The 17,232-nt window shown below is 50.7% G+C and overlaps 5 protein-coding genes across 5 annotated transcripts; 2 read left to right on the top strand and 3 right to left on the bottom strand.

The window, feature by feature from the left end:
* Positions 1–401: 401 nt before the first annotated feature.
* Positions 402–1,652, top strand: CORC01_07537 (uncharacterized protein; the record flags this gene model as incomplete). The annotated part of the gene is made up of 1 exon (XM_022619173.1): positions 402–1,652. One exon carries the CDS (start codon positions 402–404, stop codon positions 1,650–1,652), a length of 1,251 nt encoding a protein of 416 aa, XP_022474252.1.
* A 445-nt stretch (positions 1,653–2,097) lies between these two features.
* Positions 2,098–5,226, bottom strand: CORC01_07536 (uncharacterized protein; the record flags this gene model as incomplete). The annotated part of the gene is made up of 8 exons (XM_022619172.1): positions 2,098–2,311; positions 2,372–2,657; positions 2,718–3,314; positions 3,346–3,685; positions 3,744–3,919; positions 3,998–4,682; positions 4,741–5,058; positions 5,131–5,226. 8 exons carry the CDS (start codon positions 5,224–5,226, stop codon positions 2,098–2,100), a joined length of 2,712 nt encoding a protein of 903 aa, XP_022474251.1.
* Positions 5,227–9,818: 4,592 nt separating this feature from the next.
* Positions 9,819–10,934, bottom strand: CORC01_07535 (phenylacetaldoxime dehydratase; the record flags this gene model as incomplete). Its single annotated transcript, XM_022619171.1, has 1 exon — positions 9,819–10,934. One exon carries the CDS (start codon positions 10,932–10,934, stop codon positions 9,819–9,821), a length of 1,116 nt encoding a protein of 371 aa, XP_022474250.1.
* A 1,467-nt stretch (positions 10,935–12,401) lies between these two features.
* On the top strand, positions 12,402–12,557 carry CORC01_07534 (uncharacterized protein; the record flags this gene model as incomplete). Its single annotated transcript, XM_022619170.1, has 1 exon — positions 12,402–12,557. One exon carries the CDS (start codon positions 12,402–12,404, stop codon positions 12,555–12,557), a length of 156 nt encoding a protein of 51 aa, XP_022474249.1.
* A 2,359-nt stretch (positions 12,558–14,916) lies between these two features.
* On the bottom strand, positions 14,917–16,176 carry CORC01_07533 (uncharacterized protein; the record flags this gene model as incomplete). Its single annotated transcript, XM_022619169.1, has 4 exons — positions 14,917–15,020; positions 15,075–15,137; positions 15,192–15,966; positions 16,084–16,176. 4 exons carry the CDS (start codon positions 16,174–16,176, stop codon positions 14,917–14,919), a joined length of 1,035 nt encoding a protein of 344 aa, XP_022474248.1.
* Between the last annotated feature and the right edge of the window lie 1,056 nt (positions 16,177–17,232).

The following is a 17,232-nucleotide window of genomic DNA, read 5'->3' as shown; positions in this document are numbered from 1 at the left end:
TGGAACGGAAGAACTATAGGACAAGTCACGTGTAGATAAGAAGTGATCAAACGATAAGGTGATCACGGTGATCACCCCAAATGAGCGCTCACCACCCCACTTAGGTGATCACCAACAAAGGACATATTCAAAAAGGGACTTATATATAGGATAGCCTTGAGCCGGGCTCAAGGATAGACTTCTATAACTTCTTTAATAATTAACTTCGTATTAAATCTCACGATCGCTTCTTTTTACCTCACTATTTATAAACAATAGCTTCCTCAAAACTATTTTAACAACGACTATCATTTATGAGTATCGTAGCCCCGACTTCTGTTAACACAAACCCTTACTACGACTAGCTGGCCGTAATAATCCGTCGTTGGGGGGTTGGGGCTTACGTCTACGGGCTCCCCTTCATGATGGAGCGAGCTGTAAGGGAATTCAAGGCCCTTCGTCGGCCAAAGACGACGCCGACAGGCCTTGACAACAATTGGGTTTTTGGTGTCCGCCACGTCGACCTCAACCCGCCTGGAGATTTAGTCCTCGCTGTCCATCCCATCAGCAGCTACCTGTTGCAGGCTGGCCCGGCGCAGATCCTCTCGCAGCCCACCGCGCGTGACAGAGCCAAGGCCGTCGTGCCTCTCCTCCTTCAGGCCTTTTCCAATGGCCGTCCAGGCACTGACTTGCCCACCTTTGCGCCCTGGAGCTGGTCCACGGACAGCCCCGAGCTGGCCGCTACTATCGGACCGGAGCTGGCTGCTGCAGGAATTGCGGGTGGCCTTCAGAAAGTGACCGTTTGCTCCGCTGCGGACAAAGCGATACTCGACGAGGCGTGGTCGGATGTCAAGGATCTCTTGACACGCATGACGCGCGGTGAGGGTGCTCCCGACGCACAGACCTCGGGCTCTGCCAACCGTACCCCGGCCGCTGTGTCGCCCGGAGATGCGTCCAGGTGCCACGGCTGCGGCCTCAGCTCCGACCGTTTCACGGAGCCGATGAAGAAGTGCTCTGCGTGCCTCAAGGCCTGGTATCACTCCCAAGACTGCCAACGCGCGCACTGGAAGCAGCACAAGCCAACCTGTCTCGCCAACCGCCCGGCCGCGCAGGCGGCCCCGGCCCCGGCCCCGTCGACGACTACGAGGCCCGGAATGGACCCCTCATTCAACTATTACAACAATGTGGCGCGGAAATCTCCGGACGGGCAGTCGTTGCTGCGCTCTCTACATGTCGATCCCATTACGACTAATGGTGGACTTGAGTTGCCGCTTCGGCGTCTCATCGTGGCTGGCAAGGACACCCCGGAAAACATGCGCATCCTCTTCGGGCCGACTTTTCTCAGTGATATGAAGGGGGACCAGGCGAGACTTCGAATTGAGGTTCTCCTGGATCCCCCTCGCGGCTCCCCAATGTATGCACAGCAAGCGTATGATGACGCCGGGTCGGAGGCCCTCGTCCGTTCGGTGCGACCGCCGAGCCAGGCGGAGGAGAAGACGTTGAGGGAAGTGAGGGAGATTCAGGAGAAGGTTAAGCAGAAGGTCGGGGTCGGACGATCGCCTGATTCGGGCGTCATGAAAGACGTACTGACGTCCTTTGGGCCGAATTGGCCACAGAAGATGCAGCTATACATGCTTGCAGTCAATACCATGGACCAAGGAGTCCACCGCTGAAGACCTGGAGATCGGGTAAGATGAGGCTCCCTGGCTCATGGTACTTTGAAGCTGGAGACGCAAAATTCAGCAGGGACCTGCAAGGAAAAACATGTGTATTTGGCAGTGGAAGTCAGGATTTGACCAAATTTCTTTTTTTCTTTGTTAACCTGTGCGTCAAGAAATTGACCAGCAGCGAGCAGAGTTACGAACATTGAAGTTGCAGTTGGTTGATGGGTTGTTAGCTTGTCCACATGTAGTTTGACAAGGGTGTTGGTATGAAAAGAACGACAATATGCTCAGGGAAGAGGATTGGGGTCGCCAGAATGAAAATATGTACTTGTGTCGCAAAAAGGACGCGATTTAATTGCGGGCAGCAACCAACGCTATACGTGTCCTGCGACAACTTGAAAAGCCTGCTACCTATAGTTCATGCCTGCTTGGAAGTTGGTACAATACCGCTACCTCAGTGACGGACAACGCGGTTGCGGACGTGGTCTTCTACACTATGCCTCTTCTTTTCAGTAGCGACAATTTTCGTCTCAAGTGTGTGCAGTATACCATCGAGACCGCGCTTGGTGCGACCTTGAGGCAGCTTAACACCCGCGTCAGTCAGGGCTTTTCTGATGTCTGCGACAGTAGTCGTCGCGGTAGAAGCCGGCACCTCGATCTCATCAAAGCTTGTCTCTAGTTAGTCTTCCACCAATTCAGGGGTAAATGCCGATGCTGGTTGGACTCACTAATAGACGGCATAGGGGCCTGACAAACCCGCCGCCTTGGCAGCCTCTCCTCCGTTCAACTCTTGCTTGCCGATAAGCTTGAACTTTCCGGAAATCCCTTGCACAAAGGAGGTCTCGCGGTATTCCGAGTTGGCAACAGCCTCGATGTAGCGGCCGGACTTGGAGTTGATCACGAAGAGGTAGTCAGCCGTGGTAGTGAACATGCCGTCGCCGAGGTTCAGGGTCGTAGACATGATTTTGCGAAGTCGGCCGCCTCCTCCCTGGGTAAAGGCGTTGAGCACGAGGTCTATAATTTGTTAGTAGCCGCGAGGATCTAGGCATCCGCCTGGGGAGGAGCCTGACTGACCTTGTACCTCGTAGATGCCAGGGGTGCCCTTGCTAATCACACCAGACTCAAGCTTGTTGAGCATATTGACCGTTGCAGCGTTCAGATCAGTCGAACGGATCACCAAGCCGGTGGCGGCAGGCAACTTGGACAAGGCGGAGTCGAGCTCAGGGTTGATGTTGTACCACTTGATCCACGTCTCGAGAGCCCAATTCTCCATGTCGCTGAGCCCGTACGCCTTGGAGGTCGCGCTGGCGATCTTACCCCAGTCGCGGGCGTTCTTCCTGGCCTCGAGGAGCACGCTGCTGATCTCGTCGACATTGGCGGAGACGGTCTGCCCCTTTGTGTACCAGTTGGCGAACCCTTCGCTCATGGTGGTCATGAGCGTCTTCTCATCGGCGGTGAGGGCCGCGGTCTCGGACAGAGCGGCGATGACGCTGTTGGCTGGCAGGTTGGCTCCGGACGGACCCGGACCGAGGTCAACCCTGTCGTTCCAGACGGACTCGGGGGCTTCCAAGGTTTGGGGGCTCAAGAAGCAGCACAATTTGCGGAAGATACCCTTTTGGCGGCGGACCTTGGCAACCCCGCCCTCGATGCAGACCTTGCAGTTCTCAAATCCTATTTGAGGAAACATTAGAATCGGATTTACCTGGTTGGGGTGTTGGCATTGCTGAGTACTCGCCTCCCTCCTCGATCGATTTCTCCATGGCGGCAACATCGCTGTCCGTGTACAGCAGCTTTGGCTTTCCATCGCCGGTATCACGGAAGATCTGCACAGTGTTCTCTCCCTCCTTGGCCTCCAACATGAGCCCCTTGCCTTTCCCGACGGTTGCGGCAGTCTTGCCGAACTTGGCCAGGACGGCGTCGACGGCACCAACGGCTTTTGCTGCTGTTGCGACGTCCTTGACCAGACTCAGAAGCCCTACGACGTCGGCCAAAATGCTGCCTGCTTTTTCAATGTCGTTGTCGTAAGTGAGTTCGTGGATGCCCTATGAGGAGGCATGGTCAGGAAAAAGTTCGCGAGAACCCCTTCGTGTTGGAACTTACGTCAAATGTTCTGAATGCGTCTATGCATCCCTTTCGAATTGTTTCTCCAAGGCTCGCCTCAAAGATTCGCGTGAGATGGGTCATGCCCATACATGTGACCCTGAGCTCTTGAATATGTGGGGTTGCTACGAATTTGAAAGCCCCTATGGCTGAGTTGATGACATTCTTCATAACACCTGAATATAGGCTCACGTTAGCAACCAAGGGGTTCTGTTGAAGATTGTTGCTGTAGCTGGAAAGCCATCATCACCCACCCATCCAGAATTGATCCTCGAGGGGACTGTCAGACTGAGGATTCCCAAACAGAGGGTCGTTGGAGGTCTGACGCTTCGAGACGGTACTACCACTGCTACCGCCTCCACCACCAATCCCGCCAGCATACTGGATTCCAGCAAACAAGTTGGATGCGCAAGCAGCGCCGGAAGGGTTTGCAATGCAAGGCCCCTGGCTAATCTTCTTCACGCAAACCTCGAGCGCATCCGACGCATTGGCTCCAGCGCGGACCTCGGGGAGATCAAGACAAAAAGCAGGCCATAAATGAAGGATACAAGTTTTATTGGAAGGGTTGGAGCCGCAGACGCCGGGAATGGTTGCAAAGGAGCGTGCGACGATGCAGTCGGTCGATCCCATGCTCTCGAGCATGAACGCCGAGGTGTTGCCTTGATCGGCGAATCTGCACTCAGGGACATCACCCTCGGACTGTGGCGCAGTGGGGCCAAAGGAGAGGGATGTGAGGTTGGTCAGCTGCGCCTGCGGGTAGTACATGGTAGCGTTCGCGGGAGCAACGACGAGCTTTCCAGTGTCCTTGGAATAAGCGCAGAACTGAGTGTGGGCGGCGGGGTTTAAGGTGAGGGCATCGCCGGCGGTGGCGGGCTTATCGAGGACTGCTAGAGATGAAGTAAAGATGTAAAAGGGCTGGTTGTCTCCGGGGATCCCGACCTGATGGGACCTCTGGTTAGATACGTGAGACTTGATGTGAGCAATACCGCCAACTTACATAGAATGTCTGGGTCTTGGTTAGATTGCATGCAGAGACCTGGAGAGTGCCGCTGGAAGTGTCCCAGCAGCCGCCTCCGGAGCCTCCTGCGGCAACTCGAATCCCAGTAGCATCGGTGAATGGCTTGCTGGCAGCCAAGATACCATTTGTCAAATAGAAAGTAGTAGCAAGGTCGGCAGCGGTGCCTCCTACCATCACCGTGCTAGGGCTAGACTGGACGGGTGTGAAGTTTGTGGCGTCGCTTTTTGCGTTTTGGAAGCTTGCGGCACATGGTTGTCCTTCGGCTGTAGCAAAGAAGTTCACCGGCATTCCGAGAGTCTGTAGCATGAATCAAATGAGTTTCATCGACGTCCTACTTTGCTCATCTGTTGGTCTAGAAAGGACGCTTACCCATTCAACCGTGTTGTCCTTCTGACCATTGGCCCCTACCGCTAGTACAGTAAAAACAGTGATAAGCCCCCCAAGGGCTTCCCTAGGGCTCACCATATTGAAAAGCTGAAAATCACAGAAAGATGGAAATGAGTGGATATCAGGACTGTCAAAGGAGTGACTGAATGAAGGAATGGCCGATGTCGAAAAACGTCATGCGCCTCGTGGGGCAGCTGGCGTTCGTTTTATCATCCGAACATGTCCATAAAATAGTAGTCAGATCCCCTGAGCTGACAATAATCTACAAACCCAGTCCCTCCGCCGCTTCCGACCTGGAAGACATGATCAAATTGCAACGGGCGCTCTCAGGCACACTGAGAATACAGTTGGACGGTTCGCCAAGATCATCGCAATCACCTCTCCCAGAGCCACCAACTTGACTCAATACGAGGGAATCCCTTCTGAGAATGTGAAGAGGTGGCTGTGTTGGCCTTGCCGGCCTCGCACGGCTAGAATCGAAGTTTATTGTTCAAGCCTGATCGTCCCACTCAGCCGTTTACTTGTCTGCATTTCATTAGTGAGTCTTGTGCGCCCAGCTCTTTCGATTGGCTGTCTTAATTCGCTAGAGCAGTGGTAGAGTTTGAGACAGCTTCATGAAATTAATGTCCGGATCCATTTGAAGACCACTGGCCACCGCGTGGTTTTCCCCGTCTTGACGAAAAAAGTTTTCAGCCACCTTGCTAGAGTCAATACTGGCACGACATCTACTATGACAACTAGACAAAAGTGGTCGTCTTAGTCTCGATCACGTGGCAGAGTGCTACCTAGGCAGTCTTCAGGTGCCATCACTTGAAGCAAATTTGAAGAAACCTTCAACTGAGAGTTGAGGTCCAAGGAAGGGAGGAATATCTTGGAACCACTTGTTGCGGTGAGTCACATGTATTGATTGAAATGGTGTCCAATTACATGTATTGAATACGAGAAAAACATTCAGCTTGATTCCAATCTAGCAAACTTACTACGAAGGTGCCATTCAGAAGTCTTGACCGAGGCTGCTTGGATAGTTCCAACTCTAGTAAGGATAGATACCTCTAACAATATGCTTTTGTTACACTAAGCAGATATAATAGGGCGGAAGTATGAAGAAAAGTAACTTGAAGGTGCATGCATGAGGATATTTTAATTTAAAAAGGAGATCTGTATTCTAATGCTGTTGACCAGATGATATTCCCTGCCTGATCTTGGCTGTCTAGTAGAAAACTTTGATTGGCGACTCAGGTGAACCCGAACATGGCGATAGTCTCGCACGAGGTCGGGCCGCAAGTGAAGCACATAGTTGGGCAACTCTGGCTGCCTTTTTTGGCTAGGCATATGATTATAGGCCTCAAAGGCGCAGTTCATCAGATGCTAAGCTTGAGTTCAAAAGGTGAAACATCTGAGGAAGAATCTTGGTTGTAGTCAATGCTTGTAGTCAATGCGACCGCCCGTGCCCTTGAGCCTCCAGTGATGCGAAGCAGGTAAGTTGGGGGCTATGGTACTTGATTGTATGAAGACTGGGCAGCCAGAACCGATTTCATGAAAATAGCTCCGAGGTTATCATTCAGCGTCCGCGTATTCTTACCAATTTTGACGCAGAAGGGTGCCAGCCCTACGGGTGCATGTATCGTCCAAGTGTGCGATATTTAATGCCAAGGCTCGTAATTCGATAGCAAGCCCTCGTCGACCAGAACTCTGTTTGATTATGTCGTGGTTCACATTGTCCACTGCGGGAAACCTTTTTGATTGTATACAGCTTTATCTGCATGTGATTTTTCCGGACTTTTCTCACGATAAGAGATGTCTAGCTTGATTACATCTTTTATTATCGCATTAAATCTTGGATCGTAACTCCTTGTGGGGTACTAATGAGACAAATGACGAAGTTAAGTGCCAATAAGCAGCTCATATTTTATTCTGGACTCATTACCTCTGGACCCGTTACTCTGTGCCATCTTTGAACTTTACTCGTTCCCAATACTAGGGACTTCGAGATCCACGTCGGCCGCCAACCCGAGACTCTCGGTTTTTGGGGAGCTCAAGACAAGCGACCCTTTGTTTGTTCACCATTCTAGGTGCAAGTGACACGACAACTTGAAATTGCAGCAACATCATTGGCCTTGTTGATTTCGCGCGATGTCATCGCATACCGCCTTAGAAGTCCTCATGCCATGACGCTCAAACTCGCGCGAGGCTGTATCCAAATACCCCAACCCGCTACCCAAGTGTACGCGCAGCATTGATTTGCCAGTCGCCAGGCAGACCCCGTCATCAAACATTGAAGGCCTGTTTGCTTCAACTCGCTCAACGTCCCACCCCAAATTTCTGACCAAGTCGAGTACTTGCTCTGCTCTTGACCCATGGTTCGCGAGGCAGAATTCGCTGAAAGCGTACTTCAAAGACGTGAAAGCCGTGTCGAACTTGGGATCCATCCTGTGATTTTTCCAATCGATCAGCGTCATGAAATATGGTCTAGTATCAGCACAGACGAAGTCGTCTGCCACATGCTTTCTCATGTGGCCCTCACTACCACGCAGTATAAAGATTTGACCTTTTCCTTTGCTTACTTTGGGTTTATGCAAGCCACTTTATACTCACTTCATATGCCCATTTATGTGTGCTCTAACCCGTGACAATCAGCAAGACAAGCTTGGCGGGCGGGGTTTTGGAGCCAAACTGACACTTGACTTCTTGGACCGGCGTGACAAGGTCTGAGTGCTGCTGTCTTCTCTTAAGGAACTCTATACTCAAGTCAATGCGAGAGTTGAGAGAGAGAAGTTGAAATATGACTTGAACGATAGTGGATATTTTTTGATGGGCGGCCACCGACATTTTGTGCATCCTTCCAAATATCGCTGACGTAGATATGAACGCACAGCAAACCGCATGATTTGGCACCAACGCATCAAGAGTGTGCCTTGTGGCGTCAGAGTGGCCGGCATATGCAGGAGGCCGCTCACGCTGCACTCTATCAAGTCGCGTCTTATGACGCCTCCACGTCTGATTGCATTCAAGGCATATGCAACGTGGACCAACAAATAGCCATAAACGAAAACAAGGCGGTGAACACGACCGATGAAGTCAGAGGCACAGAAAGAAGAATGAAGGCTTGCAGTCAAGGGCCTTCCGAGTAATGCCTTTGTCTCGCAACCGGTAGGCAACATGACTTGGCTACCTAGTGAACATAATGTGTCAGGGTGCCTCTTCGCTTCAAAACTCTGCAAATACCTTTTGAGGACTTGGTAATGTCTCAAGCAGATAAGACGAGCGAAACGGATGACACGCGAAACGAATGCTAAATTCATTGTTCAGCGGAACGGTGCTGTTTGTTCATTGAGAGTCTTCTCATCATGCAACTGAGGCTCGCTCGAAAACGTAGTAGAGTTTTTGCCATTCCGCTTTTACACCAGGTAATTTCAACGTCAAAAAAAGAACTCGTCTCCCCAAGGTGGGCTCGAACCACCAACCTCCAGATATCCATCTTGATTGCTCTTGGGAACAATTCTGATTGTAACAGTCTGACGCGCTAGCCAATTGTGCCATCGGGGATTACGTAACGGATCGTTCGATGACAGCAATATGTCGGGTGCGTGTTATGGATCACCATTGTGGAGATTAGATTGAAGTTGGGGCCATCAATATTCTCGAAGCACAGGCTTTGGCAAGGCTTTCTTCCTATCTGTAATGCTCCTCTCCGCAGCCTGATGTTGCCTCTGGTTTGGGGACTCAACCATATACTCTGCTGGCATGGCAAGTTGTCAGATGAGCAGGCTGTAATTTTCCCAACGAGAGGCTGATGTAGAATGTGACACGAAACATAGCGGCGTGACTTACGGAATTTTGTACGAATAAGGTGATTTGAAAATGACTGCTCAGTAGCATGAAGTACAAGTAGATATGTTCAATGACATCCTCACAACTCCAAGTGGCTTTGGAGAAGGGAAGAGCAGCTCCAGAACTGTTGGTATCCAAATCACAGGATAATCAGGTTCGAACCGTAGTTTTAACGTGGTAACGAAAGGTAAATTGACTGTATATTGATCTCTACGTGAAGTAGAAAAGAGAGGTTCTAACCGTTGGTTAGACCGTTAGCTAGGAGCTGTTATAGAGACCCGTAGATGACCCCTGCGCTTACGCTGACTCGAGATCGAATTGGACTTATAATCCGATAAGAACTCAGTCTGCGGGGACGATAGCATTGATGTAGGCAGCTGATTGTGAACTAGAGATCGATGTAAGCAACGTTGGTATGTCAGCTAGCTTTGAATATCAAGTTTCGGCGTGAATCTGTTCGAAATAAAATTCATCTCTCCTTCTCAAACTTGAGCTATGGAGTCTACTCCGCCCGTAGTCTTGAACTTACAGAGCCTGACTTTAGAAATAGCTTGCGGGGGTGTCAAGTCCGCAGGATAAGGTTGGGATTCTCACAGGACGAATCATAACCCCGATCATGATACTAATCTAAGAGATTTAAGCCGACTTGACCGCCCTAACTTGATTTGGAAAGGCTCCTCGTGTTTGATCTTGGTCCATCTGTCCAATCATCCACGACATCTTTACCAGTATTATTATGGAAAATGCAACAAACCGGCTGAGATTTCTCACAGCGGGCTAAGATCACCAAGATTCTACTACTAAACTTGGTTTATTACTGTCTTGGGCACATCAATTGACTAAACTATTGCAAGCAGACCAGTACCGGGGTGGCAAACAACATATTCGAATAATTGTTGCTCCGGCTTGAGAACCAACACCTCGTGGAAAAGACGAAGCGACACATTGTTCTCTAGCTTCTTGGCATATCGCAAGAAACCTCCAAAGATTTCCAAATGTGTCGAATGTTGCTTTGCCCATCCTTCCAGCGAGCCCAGCTCGTCAAAGAACGCCAGCCCAAATGTGCGATCCTTATCCGCCTTGCCGGTCACCGGGTCAATCAGGTTCATGAATCGGCAGCTGTGACAGCCAACTTCTTCCCCTTGATCTCGTAGGAATTCCATGCCCTTGATCAGGACAGGATGCATCGTCTTGAGGTAGAGCTCGCGCTCCTTGGGCAGAGTGTCTGACCAATCTTGGCCAGAGCGAATGACAGCCAAGTTGTGCTTGCCACCGACTCGAACTCTTCCAAGCGATGACTGTGCGTCTCTGTTCGTTTTCGTACCATTGGAGCCGTTTGCATGTGATGTTGTCATTGGTCGCTCGACCTTCTCTCCCACGAGCTCGTCATCCTGAGCAGCAGCCATGCGATCGCGCATGCTACCCCAGTACACATGCTCCTGGATCGGCCCCCTTACGCACTCTCTCATGTGTGCCGCACCCTCTGGTACTTCATTGTTGGAAAATACAGTCTCAAATCGGTCAAGCGTTGGAAAGAAGATCTCGAGGAACCATCCGTGGCTCTGTGATTCGACTTCGAGGTTCTCCCACCACTGTTGAAATCCCGAGTCGAGAGCCCATCTGTCGTAGGCTGCTTTGCTTGGCCAGTACGCCAGGTGAGCAATGTTGTAGTAGCCCTTGTTATCGGTAACGGATGCCCACTCGGCAAACTGGGGGCGAGCTTCGGCATCGACGGCCTTGGAGGTGGTGAACTTTGTCAACTGCTGCGCAACGGCAGCGCCATCTACGTTGGTTTCAGAGGCATACTGGGCCCCGATGACGGCAAAGACAAGATCTTTGGTGTCCTTGGGGAAACTAGCACTGTAAGCTGGGAAGGGCGGTTGAAAGCCGGGTGGTGTCTTGGCAGCGATCTTTCGGGGGCATTGAAGGTGCTCTGGGATTGCGGAGACAAGCATCTTGTGTAAGACGGGTGATGATATTGGCGATAAGGGGGGATAGAGAGCAGCCGTCGAAAGAGACGAGGTCGGGGTACTATGCTTTTAAGCTACATCGAGGGGGCAGTCACCTGACTGATACCATGAGGCGGAGGAAGAAGGCCGCATCGTTGGGAAATGGTCTAGAGTTCAGCTAGAATATCAAATTGCCCTTCCGCCCGCTGCTGGAATGTAGTTGAGTGCAGGGATCCTGGACGAGAAGAGAAGCAGTGGCAAAAGTCGTTACTCAAACGACCAAGTTCTCTAAATTGATGGAGTCCGTCCCTACACCCTTAGTTTCGGCTTCGAGTCCCATTCTGGTGTAGTTTCGAACCACGGTTGTATCATGCGACGGACCAGCACATCGGAAGATCCGGATTATTATCTACACGATTCCTAGACACTTCTGCCTCACTTGCCGTTAATCATATCCCGAATGCCTGTATCATAAATGGCTATCAATCAAATGTCTTGCATCCAAGAGGACGGAAGTGAGCTAAGAAAGAGTCGGTTGATTAACCTAGGCACTGACTTTACGCTAAACAGATAGCGCACCGAGACATGCTATTCCTCTGTATGAGACTTACATACGCTCGATCGACTGATCCTCTTAATCGGGGAAGTTTAGATGGCATTGTGACTCGATAGGGAATAGACTCATCTGTAGCAGCGGGAAAACGGTCAAGATAACAGCTGGAACGTGTGTACTGTGGTAGGTCGCCACGATCCTCGTCATCATGATATAGTGTATGCTGATACACAGGAATTGGCAGGTGAATCCATATCCTGGTAGTGCGTCCAGTCTACTCCACATTCTTTCGGTGGTCCTTGATGTTGACTTGCGGACAGAATCGTGTGCGCTGAAAATTCCCAACTATATTGTATTGGCACTCACGAACGACGCGTGTGTTTCCGCGGTGGACACATCATGGTTTTCTCACTTATAATTGAAAGACTTTTCACAGTGAGATAGAATCGGCATGATGATCCTGTACGTCCCGGTCCCTTTGTTGTGGTCTGTTCAAATGCCAATGGCTAGGTAGGTAAACACGGTTACTGACTGGAGCTTTACAGCAGTCTTAGCTGATGATGGGCAGAAAAATCACGTATTTTCTGTGGCTTTCCATAGGTGTTTTCATCATCATTGCTACCCTTCTCAGGTGCATCTCTTGCCTGGAGGATGCAATATCGATCAATCCTGCGCACTTTGGTCGATCAGAGAAACAGCAAGGCCCACGCTCATCATCCCTGACTCCCTTTCTGATCCGGCAAACTCTCGTTCCGTCCTTGCTTAACCTACTGACCCCGGTTTTTCCCCAACCCAGCAGTTCTTCGCAATCCTGGCCGTCAATGGCCCGGTCCTGGGTCCTTTCTCCGGCGGTGCGGCCCCTCACTTCAGAGAACTGATCCAAGACGGGCGGCCAAGAGGCGGCTAATCACATAATCACTATGAGCGCGAAAAGCGACAGTCATCGCCTCGATAAGTTGACCAATGATGGCGGGTCGGTGAATATGGGATGGACCGATATGGACAACGACAGCGAAGAGCGCATCATGGACAGTGAGCACAACGTGTCTGTGTCGGCTAAGCGTTCGGACGAGTAGATACGCAATACCCATGTCAAGACTACGTTTGAGAGATCTCAAGGACGGCGTAGGATTGAGTACATCAAGGAAAACACCATGAAATCCGTATTCGGTAATGTACAGTAATCGATTAGCTTGTATCTAGTTCGACAAGCGTGCCTTCGAGGCGTTGTAGCTTTAGTCTGCTATACGAAAAGTAACAGCAGCACGTCATGTCCATCTGCCTTTCAGTGATGCCGGGGTTGGACCTGCGGGGTGGAGCCCTCCGCAGTCCCGCTTTCTTGAACCTTCCCATCTACCGAGTTTCCACGAAGTCCAAAAACCTTCATCTGGACAGCTGCATGAATGGTACAGCATATCTGGGCGGAACTCATCACCCCGCAAGCTAACGTTGACCTACAGCACGTTAGTTTTATACCAAACGTCGCTTCATGACTCGTCCATAAACCAACAGCGAGTGGCGCTGTCCCGGACCCTCGTATATCTCGACTCGTGAATTCTGATAGTCAGTGCAAAGTACATACCTACTAACTCTAAGTCCAAGGTATTTGGTTCGAACCAATGAACGACACCGACCGCTCCAAAGAAAAGATTAAGAAGCCTCATGTGTAACCGCACGCCGCACATCGGATTGGACGGAACTTAACACCTTGTCCCTATAACCTGGAGGAAAACATCGGGCTATTCAGGACTTGGTCTTCAAGATCATGTTGCGATGCTCATGGGTAAGAATCTTGGCAGCTTTGTATATGATGGTTTGCTAACCTGTGATAGTGGATAGCGACTTGCCAGGCCGCACTTCTGTCCAGCAGAGTTTGTGAATCGTGTAGCGCTTCAGAAGCCGAGCAGAATAGTACCTTTGCCCGTCCAGTGGTGACAGCCATTAGGAAACATGCTCATCTACGGTCTTCATTATTATGATCAGAAAGCTGTATTTCTTCTAATTCCTCAGTTAAGCATTTTTATTTACATTTTTTTAATCCGCCCTGTTTATGAATCAAAAAATGCCATGAAAGAAAGACTACGACGAGATTGTAGACTGAATTTTGACGCCTCAGCAATAATCTGCGACTGCACTCTCGTCGTCATCGCGGAACAGCATTACCCGGCAAGCACCAGTAGATTGGCTTACTCGGCGTGATACCATCAAAAAAAAGCCCGCATTTCACACGCAACATCCTGTACGAGCTAAAATCATCCTATATCAAAACGAGATCAAGGAAATTAAGAATGCGACCCAACCCTGAGGCTTGCAGGAGCCCCTTCAATCTTCCGATCGAGTTCAGAGCGCATGGTACACCAGATTCCCTCCAATTTCGGCTCTAGGTATCCATCGAACGACACAGAATAACAGTTCCAGGCAAAATTTAGAACTGTTATGCTTACAAAGGCCAGACCCAGGAACTTAAGTGACCAGGATGGTAAAGTATGATTCGATGTTAGAGAGCAGGAAGCAATTGGTAGAATCCATCAAAATACGTTTATTGCCTGACGACTGGAGGAGAGACTTTCCCTGACATCGGTTGCAGGGTCTGTCGATGGCTCAGGCTTCCTAAATGGGAGAGTCTGGAAGTTGCCAAAGTCTCAATGGGAAGCCCTCGGATAGTCATGACGCTCTGCTGATGAGAGTCACCAACTGAATGATGCCTTGCCTTGTGTAAACAATCAAGCATCCTTAATAAAATGAGAAAGCATCTTGAAGAGTCTTGGCTTTTTGCCCGAAGAGCTGTCCTCGTAGCCATTGAACACACCGCCATCTAATTAATACCATTCAATTCAATGAGTAATACTCGCATTGAAAGCTTCAAAGCCTGCAGGATAAAATTTTTATTTTGGCCATAATCATAACACTAAGGCTTTCAACGATGATCCAGACTAGTACTTGTAAATAGGACACATAAGAAACTGGAAGTGTAATGAAGAGCTCACACTCGAATGATCAGTCACCACTTGGTTGCAAGTCGATGCAGATATGGCGTGTGAACTATTTAGAAGGGCGGAATCGGCCGTTAACTGGGCGACATCGAAGTAGGAACGGCTCTCAGATCTGGCGATAGGCCACCCGTCAAGCGTGACTGGCTTGGGGTCTAATGCTAACAAGTTCAGCGTAAACAACTCAGAATTCAAAATTCTCTATTTGGAGACTCCGACCCATTATTGAGTATCTCATCATTGGCGCCTTACAGAGACATGACGTACTCTCACTGATTAACTTGCGCAGTACAACGACTAGTACTGCAAACGACATTTGGCGCCACCGTAAACAGCTTTCTAATAATTCGGGATTCACGAAGTTCTCATTTAAGTTCCTCAAAGTAAGCCACTCATATCAATTATTTTGCCGCGATAGAGTGCTATATGATCGACGAAGGCCCCCTCAAGCTTCAGTGGCTGGAGCTGCGGGCGGCGGAGTCGCTTGCTGCTGGCCATTTCCCTTATTCTTGCCTTGTCGCTGACCACCACCGGGGCTGATGTTGATACCTGACGATCGTCAGTAGGGGTTATGTCAGGGGCCGTGAAGTAAAGGATTCTTACCAGACTTGCCACCGACAGAGGTGCTCCCATCACTGCCCTTTGTGATACCGAGATTACCACCGACTCGTGTTTTCCATTAGCTATCAAAGAACTGGTCTTGTGGTATTGGGCGCTTACTGTTCTGAGCCTGGCCATCAGCACCGAGAGTGATACCAGCGTTGTCCTTGAATTGCTCAGATTCTTGCACCGCTTTTGGCTGTCCCTCGGCAGCTTGACCCTCAGTAGGCTTGGCCCCCTCCGCTGGCTTTGCTCCTTCGGCAGGTCTGGCTCCCTCGGCAGCATTTGCAGGCGGTGCCTCACCAGCCGGCTTCGCTTCCCCGAGCCCGGCCCCGGCGCCCTTACGCTCTGCCTCCTTCGCGGCTTCTTTGGCCTTTGCGGCCTCGCCGGGGTTCGATCCGAGCCCCTGTTCAGCCTTGGCAGCTTCACCAGGGTTAGCACCGGGGCTGCCCTCACCCTTTTGTTTCCCACCACCGGCACCGGCTTTTTGCCCTTGGCCGCCAGCAGCCTGTCCCGGCACAGCGGCTCCCGCACCGGCATTGGCAGTGCCGTTATTCTTCTTCTTGCCGCCGTTGGCCGCGTTCAGAAAAGCGTCCAACGCGCTGTTGCCGGTCCCTCCAGTGGTCCCGACATTGTTGCCACCGAGCTGGATTCCGCCGATGGTCAGGCCGGCGTTGTTATTGGCGGTCCGGTTGCCTGCAACGTTGGTGCCGGGCTGACCCGCCGTAGCCTGGCCGTTGCCTTTGCCTTTGCCTTTGCCCTGACCGCCGAGTTGGAGTCCTCCGGCACCGCCGATGCTGATGCCTCCGTTCTCGAAGCTGATTTGTCTCTTTTCGACGGTGGGCTTCTCGACGTCTGGTTTGACGAGGGCCGCGGCGCGGCCGGCGACGCTACCCTAGGGCGGCACAAGACGTGTCAGATGACATTGTTGGGAGTAAGATGACTAGACGTTTACATGACATGTTCTGGATTCCATGTAGTAGTAATGAGACGTCTAGGCAGGGCGACTTACAGAGAACAGCCTTGACTGCCTTTCTTGGCGATCGCAGAGCCCCGTCTCGCTAAACGCTACGAGGGCGATGGCAATCATAGAAGATACACGCATCTTGACTTGAATGAAACAAAGCTAGACAACAAAAAGAAAGTTTTGGAAGTGTGAAATTGGTCTGCACAGCAGCAACGAATTGAAGGGAATTAAAGGAGTAAGTCACGAAGCATCAAGCTTCCGTTCAATCAGAACCAACAAAAAGAGAAAAACGACACAAAAGTGAGATGGCGACAACGAACCAAATAGGAGACGAGATGAAGTGATAAACAGTCTGGGGAAAGGGAAAAAGAGGGAGCCGGACACTTAGTCCGACATATCACTCGAGAGCGAACGACATATAGAATCGGACGTCGTCAGAAGTGCGTTTCCCAGTGTCCGCAATACAGGAACATGCTTACATGTACTTTGGACTAGGCTGGCTAGTTCTGCCTCCTGTGTTTGCAAGGTGACATGGACGTGAACCCGGGCCGTAGAACGTGGTATCGAGAGACCTCGAGCCGCATGAAGTCCTTTCTGCGACAGAGACTCTCGCCTTGTGCTCAGGCCCTTGCAGGATCCCGAGAGTCGTCAAAACCGTAAACTTTTAGCTTGTTGCCCGCCGATCCAACCTGCCGGGTTTGGAAGGGGACATGGACTTTGCACTATTCTGCAGCCGGAGCTTAGGGGTAGGCAACACCTAGGGGGAAAATACTATGAAAATGCACGTCAAGTTTGGAGGATGGCTAGATCATAGAAAACATGGCTGGAGCGCATGAGGTGGGATTGGGTTTGAGTGACATCGGACGGCGCCGCAAGTGGCCCGTCTCCACCATCTCGGCACGGCTTGGCGTCACGGAGTTGCGGCAGTGAGGGCTATTATTGGCGTTACCGGGGTTGCCTGTGTTTATCTGCTTTGCGACTCTATCGCAAGTGTGTAAGTCAAGGGTCTGGACTCTGGCCATGTGATACCATGGATACTGCCATCACATTTTTTGGCACTTTTCTCGCGTCGTTGAGACCTTTAGACATTAAGAAGTAAGCGCACACATAATAGAGAAAAGGGGATGCGAGCGGTTCGGGTGAAATGGAAGGGGCTTCAAGGGGAGGGCGTTGAAGTGATTTCGAGATCATCTT

This window comes from Colletotrichum orchidophilum, assembly GCF_001831195.1.
Source record: "Colletotrichum orchidophilum strain IMI 309357 chromosome Unknown Scaffold_61.1, whole genome shotgun sequence".
Taxonomy (NCBI): domain Eukaryota; kingdom Fungi; phylum Ascomycota; class Sordariomycetes; order Glomerellales; family Glomerellaceae; genus Colletotrichum; species Colletotrichum orchidophilum.
This window is presented reverse-complemented; position numbering and strand designations above follow the sequence as displayed.